The following is a 10,628-nucleotide window of genomic DNA, read 5'->3' as shown; positions in this document are numbered from 1 at the left end:
TATATATGTTTATAGTATAGGCCAAAAGTTTGGATTTTGCAATTTGCAAAAACTTTGAATGTGTGACCCAAGTGCAGTCGCAAAAACCATCAAGGGCTACAACAAAACTGGCTCACATGAGGATTGCCCCAGGAAAGAAATTCTAAGCAATTCTAAGAGTTCTAGCAGCAGACACATCTCTAGAACAATGGTAAGAGGAGACTGTGCGAATCAGGCCTTAATGGTCAAATAGCAGCTAGGAAACCACTGCTAAGAAGAGGCAACAAGCAGAAGAGATTTGTTCGGGCCAAGAAACACAAGGAATGGACATTAGACCAATGGAAATCTGTGCTTTGGTCTGATGAGTCCAAGTTTGAGATCTTTGGTTCCAACCGCCGTGTCTTTGCACAACGGAGAAAAGGTGACTGGATGGATTCTACATGCCTGGTTCCCACCGTGAAGCATGGAGGAGGAGGTGTGATGGTGTGGGGGTGCTTTGCTGGTGACATTGTTGGGGATTTATTCCAAATTGAAGGCATACTGAACCAGCATGGCTACCACAGCATCTTGCAGCGGCATGCCATTCCATCCGGTTTGCGTTTAGTTGGACCATCATTTATTTTTCAACAGGACAATGACCCCAAACACACCTCCAGGCAGTATAAGGGCTTTTTGACCAAGAAGTCTCCACAGTCACTGGACCTGAACCCAATCGAGATGGTTTGGGGAGCTCTGTACTGCAGAGTGAAGGCAAAAGGGCCAACAAGTGCTGAGCATCTCTGGGAACTCTGTTGGGAAACCATTTCAGGTGACTACCTCTTGAAAGAGTGTGCCAAACAGTAGTCAGAGCAAAGGGTGGCTACTTTGAAGGAACTAGACTATAAGACATGTTTTCAGTTATTTCACACTTTTTTGTTGAGTACATAATTCCATATGTTCTCATTCATAGTTTTGATGCCTTCAGTGATGATCTACATTGTAAATAGTCATGAAAATAATGAAAATGCATTGAATGAGAAGGTGGATCCAAACTTTTGGCCTGTACTGTAAAACTATACAATATATATATAACAGTACAACAATTAACAATAATTTGGAGGATTTAACACTGGCAGGCAAGATGACATTGCTTATTGCCGTTTGCCATGTAGCTACTTTAGTTAGCAGTTAACACTGACAGAATGTAGCAGCAATTTTTACAGTCAAAAATAAAGGCTTTTAAACCAAATACTGTTTCAGGAGTAGTGGGTCCTGGAATTGGGGAAAAGTTAACAACATTGACAGCCAAGGTGACATTGTTTTCTGCCATTAGCATGTAGTGGGACAATGTTAACACTGCGGTGGTTTAAAAAAAACACTCCAGTCCTGCCAACATGGAGCGGATGACCAATCGGAGAAGGTCAGCCTAGAGTTGCGTAATACTTTGGCGAGAGTAGAAAAAACTGTTGAAACCGGAGTGTTCAGAATTGTTGAAATCTGAACGTTTTAGCTCACAGGGATTTGTCTAAAATACGTATACTTCATTATTTGAACAAAAATTTAACATCAACATTGTAGATATGATAGAAATCACAGAAAAGCATAATATGTGACCTTCAAGCAAAGTTCCCTGGCTGGACATTTCAATTACATGACGAGCGTTTTAAAGTGCTAGGCCACTAGGATGCCTCAAGTCAGAGATCTTAATTCAAAAATACAATTAATGAACTACAATTTCATGGAAACCTATTACCACTAGTTTATCACTAGGTAAATAAAAGGACTTCATATGTTATGTTTTATTAGCAACATAAACATATTTGAATCTACTGTAAATACAATTACAAAATACAAATTTTATTCTTGATAGTTTTTCTGTGTATTGATAGAATCCACTATTTTACAGGGTGATCATACTGTAAAGGTAATGCAGTACCTAATTCGGCCCTTTAAGACAAAACCTAACCACATTTAGCAATTGAGGAAATTACAACTGTATTATGTGAGTCAAATCCTTTTGCAATAGCTTTTTGATTTGGAATAATGTACCTGTAATGTGTGTAATACTGACTCACATCAGTAGTGTAGAGGCCTTTGCTGATTAAAAGGAAGTATTTTCGGACCAACCGCAAACAGCTGACAGTTCTAAATGATCACTGCAGTTTTTTTTTTAAAGTTTTGTTTCCATTTGCAAAAATAAGTTCACATGTCTCTTTATATGCATTTCACAAGACCAGGAAGTTTGTCTTAATTGCAAATTAAGGGCAACGCATGACAGAAAGGTTTGCTAAAAACGAGACTTACTGTAAGCTAAGAGTATTTTGTTAATCAATTGTATATACTTCAGAGTAAAAAAGATGCAAAGTTTCAGCTCCTTGGAAACACACTGAACCGTCAGCAGTCTTGTTAATAGAGAGATATGCGTCTATCCATACAACAGCACGCTTTTTGATGGAAAGATGTGTGTGTGTGTGTGTGTGTGTGTGTGATTTTGAAAAAATCATGCAAAGGTGGGGCGCTTGTTCCAAGCCCTGATTTCGGAGTTTGTGGGAAGGAAGGGGGAAGGGGCTGCGGCGGAGGGGTACAAACTGCACATCCGACCGTTTGCACTGACAGCCTGGAGAAAAAAAAAATCCACAACACAGGGAGCTTATGAGAAGCCATTACTTACAATAACTCAGTGAGGGTTTTTAGGACAGCCCCGAATCAACACAAGGCTCGTGGAGGAACTGGTTTACGCACCAGTAGAAGGCTACTTGAAGTGGACTAGTTTTCTTGGCGGAGGTGCGGAGTTTATGATTCAGAATTCAGGATTGGTGAAGGGGGGTTACTGAATGGGAGCAGTCACTGGATTTGTGTGATACCAACGCAAGCCGACCAGACCACCTACTGCCCAACATATGACTTTTGGGGAGGTTTAGGGCACAAACAGAACAAGATTACCGCTACTCCTCCTTCTGTCCCCTTCCCCTTTCCTTTCTCACGGATTCTTCAGAAAGATAAATCTTTCAAACATGGCTCAGATACTGCCGATACGATTTCAGGAACATCTGCAGGTAAGCGGACGCAGAAAAGCCCTAAAATTAATTTCAGCTTATTTCTTTTTGCGCAGCTCCTCGCCCATGTTGGTCCGCGCACACATGGCACATGTCGCATTTAAATGGAATCTGAAATAGGGCTGCAGGGTGGTGCTCAATATAGCCACAGGCCTAGTTTTCTCCTGCCGGGCAGATGATGACTTGTAAAAATTGACCAGTCAGATCGAATACAGCTTCAATGCGGACCGGTGTGTGTCTGTATACGCCGCAGTTTTTCCCATTAAGTGGAAAAACGCCGCTGTCATTTTCAATCCGCGATGCGAACGACGTTGTCTTACTTTGCAGCAGACAACTGAGCTCAGCTGTTGGTAGTAACATTACAACTGAGACCTGGAATGGCACTCAAGCTTTGTGGCTACCATGTTGTTGTCATGTCCTGCAGCAACATATTCCTACTTTGTAACCTTCAGCAAGAACACCGGTCAGTGTGTCTCTGCCAATGCTGGGCGTAACTGACAACATCACCATAATATATTGTTAAGATAGCCTAATGATTATATGAGCTGTTTTAGACAGTGTCCTTTCAGAATACGTGTAGAAGTATACGCATTATCTTGCACTGACTCAGTAACACTTCAAAACGCTTAAGTTCAGAAAAGAGCACCACTCAGCTTTAATGCAGCCAGTAAAACACATTATTTGAGTAATATCTTGATATTGCAATGACCCCATATGAAATCTAGATTCATATTACAGCATCAATAATATTGTCACGTGTCTCCCTGCACTGCTCGTTTGTATTTTCATGCCGGAGTAGCATCTGTGCAGCTTCAAAATGATCAGCATCAACATGACAGAGTTCCAAAGGCCGTACAGTCTTTGGTTGACAGTGTCTTGGTGGAACCCCCCCTCCCAAAAAGGAAAACAAACGTTATCTGGTCATCTGCAGAAAACTAGTTCCACTATGACCCCCTTTTTATCCTTGGTTTGGTCTTTGGTAATCGTTGTCCCATAGCAGTGCTTGGTGCCTTGCAGCCAAAAGAGAAAGTTTGTGACGCACCCCTCCACCTCCCCTCCTCTGTAGCCTGTTGTTATGGTTACAGCAGGCAGTGAAATGGCCTTTCACTAGATAAAAAGCACACAGCCCCCACCCCCCTCTCTCTCTGCTCCCTTCCTCTGGCCAGTAGCCCCACTTTCGTCAGCCAAAGATCCTTTATCCTCCAAAAACTGTGCAGGCCAAGAGAACTTGCAGGCTACCAGGCTCCTCTCATCGCTGACAGGCTGTTGCCCGCTGATGGAGGGCAGTGCAGATCCTGACAGTGTTTGGGTTATTACTTCAAATTGCTCTCAACAGCACATACCTTTCCCTTGTACATCTCCTAAGAAACCCTCCCCTTGAGTGATAAGCAGCAGACTGCTTTACGTTCCACTTCTACCGTGAAATCCCAGCTCTGCCCCAGTCGTATCCCTCTGTGAATCTAGGTGGCTCCAGCAGAGTGAAAAATGCTTGGAATTTGCAAACCCAGGACTTTGGGCCTCATGTTGTTTAGCTATTTTTTTTTCTTCGCCTGGTATTTACAGCTCAGTGTCTGCAGTCTGGGCTGGGGTTCAGGAGTGTAACATCAGCCCAGCTTCTTGATGAAGTGCCAGCTTGTTGAACTAGAGGTTGCATGAGATAAAGAGCAAACCAAATGCTCCATTTATCTTGGTTATTCCAGTCAAAACAATTCTTTACCATCACTCTGGTGTAAAATACAGATGCGGAGCATAAGGCCTGGATCTTAGCGCTATTGTTTTAGCTGTGAGGGATTCAAGAGTATTCATTTTCTCACTCCAAATCAGTAGCCATGTCATCAACGCTAAGCTGTGTGGTAAAGTCTTGCTCCATCATTACTCTTTGTCTTCTTTACTTTTTGATTTCACTATGATTGATGGTCCAAGGTCCAGGCTATGAAGGAACATGTCATAGTGTGTAATTAATTGACCAAATGGACCAGTGCCCTAGTTGGAGCCGAATGTAGGCTACATTGTGGCTTGTGTTGTGTGGATTGTGTTGGGGGCAAGATGAAAAAGACAAGGACAGAGAATGGTCTGTTGAATTATGAAAGTGCTAAAATGAGAGTCATTTGCAGCTCAGGTGGCTCAGCTGCCAGATGTCAGTGCAGCGGCCCATGTCCTGTTGCAGCTTCTGTAAGTGCAAAAATTTCCTGCAGCTCTGAAGCACCTGAACATTGTCCTATCTAGTTGAGTAAGGAGAGTCCAACTTGCTGCTCTGCAGCTGTTTACAGCATCCTGGTGTGCTGCTGTATCTGTGCTGATGAAGTGATGCCAGCACATCAACGGATGTGATAGACGGATTAGGTAAGCAGGCCCTATTTCAGTCTGGCAAATCACACAAGGATATGAAGCAGAACGACAGAACAGTCTAACAGAACACATCTGTGACCGCAGCAGTAGCTGGTAGGGATGAGGACAAGCCTGTGTTCAGTCACCAAAACTAAATTGTGAATGCATTGAAAGAGAAGTCATTCACACATACAATATGCACACTGTGTCTTTCTGTAATGAGTCAGATACTGTTAAACCTGCCATAACTGGACTGTTACTAATGGTTAATTCAATTGACGAGTAATTTGCAGATTCCGATCGAGATAATCCCATTAATTGTTTTGTCTATAGGATGTCAGAAAGTTCTGAAACATGTCCACTATAATTTCAGGTGGTGTAAGAAAATATCAATACACTTGAGTATTATGTTTTGTGATACAGTATCAATTCTCAAAAAGACTGTATTGATTTTTAATTAACCCTATTGGTATTACATGAAATTAAACCTAACACATTGATTGGTACATATCAGCTTGTAGGGAAGGGGGCTAAATAAGAGAGAGATAGCCAGTGGCATTAGAACAAAGCAGTGAGTCAGAGAAATAAGACGTGATTTAGCCAATTCATCACTAGAAATGCAACTGTAGCAGGCATCTCACTATCACTAACGTTATCCACAATCATTATTTAGATTCAACAAATGATATATCCATCTACAAAAGCCTAAAAGCTGGAAGTTAGAACGGAAGAATAACGAGTTTTGGTCATGGAGATGATACACCGTATGATATTGCATTGTCCTATTGGTGTGAACTGGCAGGTTGTAGAATGCTGCAGACTGACTCGTTGTAAAAAGTTGCAAGTTCTTATCTCGTCGATCTTTGATCTGTACTGGGCTTCAGATTCTTGTGGTTTCAATGAGCCCAATTGTATTCATGTTTGATGATGTTAGTCCCCATAGTAGCCATTTCATTGTAGTGAGACAATTTAAAAAAAAAACTCTGTGTATACTATGACAGTTTTCTTAAAATTGCAATACAACGCCTTGCTTACAGTATCAAAATATATTGCATTATATTAAGTCGTAACCCCTGAAATACATGTGGTATTGCCAGATTCTTGCCAATACACAGCTCTAATAATTTTCCAGAGCTCAAGGTGAAATCCGACCAACAGTCCAAAATCCAAAGATATTCAGTGTACTGATTTTTTGGCCACTTGAGGGCAGCGGAATTAAGCTGTGAACACAACATGACATATTATCACCTTTTAAATTAATATGGCAAACATGTTTGTCAACAAATGTTAACTGACTCATCCATTGTTTGCAGAGCATTCAATTGGAGTTGGATATCTGTCCACTGATGGACAGATATCCAACTTTCACTTTCCTTTTAACTCTGTATTGGTCTCCACCAACTCCTTAGGGAAATATTTGGCTCTTTAGCAACTAAAGGCTCCTCTGCGTTTACCAGCTAGTCACTAACTTTGTCTATCTGCTGTTTATTCTGGTGGACTAGAACTTTTTTAGGGAGCTGATGAGAGCGGTGAAATTGAACCAAATCAATAAAGTTGCATGCCAGAAAACCAAACAATGAGCGGAAAGACGCTATAAAACTCAGTAGAGATGAGGGGAACTAAAGAGTTGCTTGGTATTTTCCTGTGGGTTTATCCCGAAGAGCAACCCCTTTTACATACACATATTCATTTGATCCAGTGTTAGCAAAAAATATTGATTGGACAGCTTTAAGGTTTTCGATTTACGTGTACTGTACCTATCGCTTGTAAGAAAGTGGGAAGTGGCAACACTTTCACGTCTTTTTGCTGCATGCCTCAGTTTTTAATGAACGAAAAAAGTGCTTGTGTAATCTTCTCATGAACCTAAAACCCTCAGCTGCTGACGCGACGTGTCAGTGCTTCAGCAATGTGTCCACCCGGTGACTCACCAAATACCATCAACCTGTATCATCAGTGTCAAGTTCTGCTGCCATTTTTGTGATTGTTTATCTCAGCTTTTGAAAAAAGAAGACACACAGGAGTCTGTATTTGAGAACATGTATTACTAGAGGTAGTTTATAGGTTACTAGTAGGTTGCAGTTGAGATGTGATTTTAGTCTGGAATGTTCTACTCAGAATTTGGGGGGGTTCTTCCGGTGAGTCAGTTTCCCCACCCTGAGCCGAAGATTGCCAAATTTCTGTTACTGGAGCTGCATTGGACAGACGTAGTTCTCATCCCTCCTTCTTATCTCATACAAGGTATATTTATCACTCTGGCTTCTCTCCTAACACCCACCCTCCCTTCGCTTCTGGCACAATGATGGACTGTGTCTTGAGTTCCTCTTTTCACTCACATTCTTATCTTCTCCCCCACTATCTTTATTGTGGTTTCCTTTCCCTCCGCTCTCCTTCCAGAGATAGTTTTGGCAGTCTCAAGGAGATAGAGCATATGGCTCCAATCCTCCCTCAGGTCTTCTCTGTGGCCTTTCCAAGAATTCTTCTCGTATCTCGTACGTCCCCATAACTCCACGGAAACTAAACACTGAGTTGCAGCTTAGTGGTTGAACTAATCATTGCAATATTAATAGGGATATTGTATGAATAGATGTATGCAAAATAATATATGAAACAACCAAAATGCTGAAGGTCTGCAACATACTTTATTCTCATTATTGATTATTCTGCCATTTATTTATATAAAAAGTTGGAAAGAAGTGTGTTAGAATAATTACATTATCAAGAATAGACAGACACCACTGAAATTATATCACAGTTCATTTTTACTTGTAAACACAAGGACACGTTTCCAAACTATATATATATATATATATATATATATATATATATATATATATATATATATATATATATGACAGAAAATACCTAACTGGAAGCTCTAGTCTCTACAGCCATTTATTTATACAAAGTGGTTGTCAATACAAAGTCATAACAAAGTTGAATTTGTCAGTTTATCTCATTAGGTCTGGTAATCTCCTCTGCCTGCTCTACCCCCAGAAACATCCTGTGCCTTTCACAAGGACAGACGATGGCTCCATGGTTATCTTGTTTAGCGTGATCAGTACAATATGGCATTCTTATGCAAACTGTTTTAATAACAATCAGACAAAAAGTATGTACCTATGTAAGTATGTACAACTAGTATGTACAACTTTTCTAACAAAGTGAAACACGGCCATCACAGTTTACCATTGCACAAGGCAAAGTCTTCAAACTGTGAGACCAATAGTCCAAAACCCAAACATATTTAATTAAAATAATACCAAAACTGAGAGAAAAGTGTAAGTCTTCCCATTTCAGAAGCTGGAAGCAGAGAGTGTTTGGTGTTTGGTGTTTTTGTTTGCTTTAATTTTTGTCAATTGATTTATCATTTCAGCTGTAAACTGATCTTCAAAGAAATTAATTGTGTTCCATTATTATGCAGTGCTTGAGATGTGTTATTTTTTATTTTCAGCTTGCTATTAATGCTGTTAAGTTGGACAGCAGAAGCTTATAGGACAATAAAAAAATAAGAACATGTCAATGCAGTTTGCTTCTGTTTAAAGTTTGCATTAACTGCTGCTGAACACATGGTTAATGAGAGCAGAGTTGGTAGGTCATAAAACCAAAACAATGATCTAAAAGAGGTTAAAAAGCTGAGTCGGGTGAGCATTCTCTTGGGTTCGTCACTGAAAACTCCTTTCACATAACAAATAGTGATTTGATAATGCTGATATAAATGCATTTGATTCATGCAGCTTTAAATTATCTACCTAGTGTAATTGGAAATCTGAAAATGCCATTTCTTGGATGTAAATAATGAAAAATCTTTTCCTGCTAGAAAACAGCTTCTTTCATTGTGACCCCTCTGTCACCCCCGACTGATGAGGATGTTACATCCTTCCTGTTATAGCGGTGAAATGGCTCAGCAGTCATGGTTTGTTGTCCTGCTCCACCAGCCAACTGTGAGATAGTGCAGTCCTTGTAATGAGCATAAGGATTCCTTTGCGCTTGCCTCAGACGGCATAATGCAGTCAGTTCAATCATCAGAGGGAGAGAGCATGTTTTGGTCCGTCCTCTCAGTTCGCAGTTAGTTTGACAATTTGCACAATAATTCCTCTGTTCAGCAGCTGTTAACCGAGGTGGAGTGTTTCATGTTTTTAAATTCTACTAAGATTTATCACAGCAGAAACTGACATCAGCTCAGCCTGCTGTGTGCATCTCGGGACTTCTCATTAGAAAAGTAAATATTCTAAATAATAATTGATTTGCTAATATTTAAATGTATTCTTGGTTTTATTGGATCTCTATTTGGGAGTTTTAGACTGGTTTAGACTGAATAAGTAGGTTGGTTTATGTTGGTAATTAAATGTCCCTACAGCTTGCTGCTGCACATGCACTGTCTTTGTGCAGCTGTCAACAGGCCATGCTGAAATAAAGTAAAACTGTACTTTTTCAGTATAATTTAGATGTGATGATGGTTTCAGTAATGCCTGTGCAAGTTATAAAATGGCAACCGTCATCAAACCTAGTTCTTAAAATACTTCAATAAATTCAGAAGATTATTAGCAGCTGTAATAAGAGTGTAAAGTAAAGCTCTGTTGAGTTAACATCCTGTCTGTCTGTGTGCCCACGCTTGTTCCCTGGCTCCACGTACCACCAGACCTCCTGTCTGGTAAACAAACTTTAAGAAAACCCTGGAAAATTGAAACAGACCTGCTGCTATTTTACACGAAACACTGTTTTGGTCTGCTTCTTGCTGCTTTCTCCCCCTGCAAGGGAAATGTCAGCTGCTGTCATATATGTTTTCCCAATATCTTTTGTTGTTGTTGTTGTCCTTCAGAGTCCTTTAACTCTTTTAAACTGGAATATTACACTTTCAGCTGAGTTTTACTTTTAGTCCAAGTATAGAAAACTCTTTGCACCTTAGAATAAAATGGAGAAGTCTTCTATGTTTTTATTCATTTAACATGTTTTGGTTAAACCACCATTAAAACTATGAGTCAAATAACCTGTCCTTTCCAGTGATTATTAGGTGATACTTAGTCTCACATTGCCAGACCTTCTGGCTAGTCCAGAGGGTCTGGCTAGTCCACACAGCACTCCGGGATGGGAGTGGAACCAGTTGTGGTTTAATGGCATGGCTTTAAACCAATGAAAATTTCCAAGGGTGGTGCTAGGTGCCACACGGATCCCCGATGCCCCTGCAAAATAGCCTTGGGGAGGAACTTGTCTTGGTGGAACTTGTATACGTTCAAAAGTTGTTTTAGTCGTGCAACAGAAAACTCAGATTGGGCAGATAGTCTAGCT

At 40.4% G+C, this 10,628-nt stretch overlaps 1 protein-coding gene across 5 annotated transcripts in view; it reads left to right on the top strand.

Annotated features, from left to right (window-relative positions):
- The first annotated feature begins 2,560 nt into the window (after positions 1-2,560).
- Positions 2,561-10,628, top strand: part of cltcl1 (clathrin, heavy chain-like 1) — a 29,954-nt gene continuing 21,886 nt past the window's right edge. For 3 of the 5 annotated variants that reach the window (XM_032515650.1, XM_032515651.1, XM_032515649.1), the window contains exon 1: positions 2,562-3,014. In XM_032515650.1, the coding sequence (XP_032371541.1) occupies positions 2,973-3,014 (42 nt within the window). In that variant the 5' untranslated portion in view covers positions 2,562-2,972. Of the gene's footprint in view, positions 3,015-10,628 lie in introns of all 5 variants that reach the window. The other 2 variants (XR_004331951.1, XM_032515652.1) reach the window with 2 other exon arrangements.

This window comes from Etheostoma spectabile, chromosome 5, assembly GCF_008692095.1.
Source record: "Etheostoma spectabile isolate EspeVRDwgs_2016 chromosome 5, UIUC_Espe_1.0, whole genome shotgun sequence".
Taxonomy (NCBI): Eukaryota; Metazoa; Chordata; class Actinopteri; order Perciformes; family Percidae; genus Etheostoma; species Etheostoma spectabile.
This window is presented reverse-complemented; position numbering and strand designations above follow the sequence as displayed.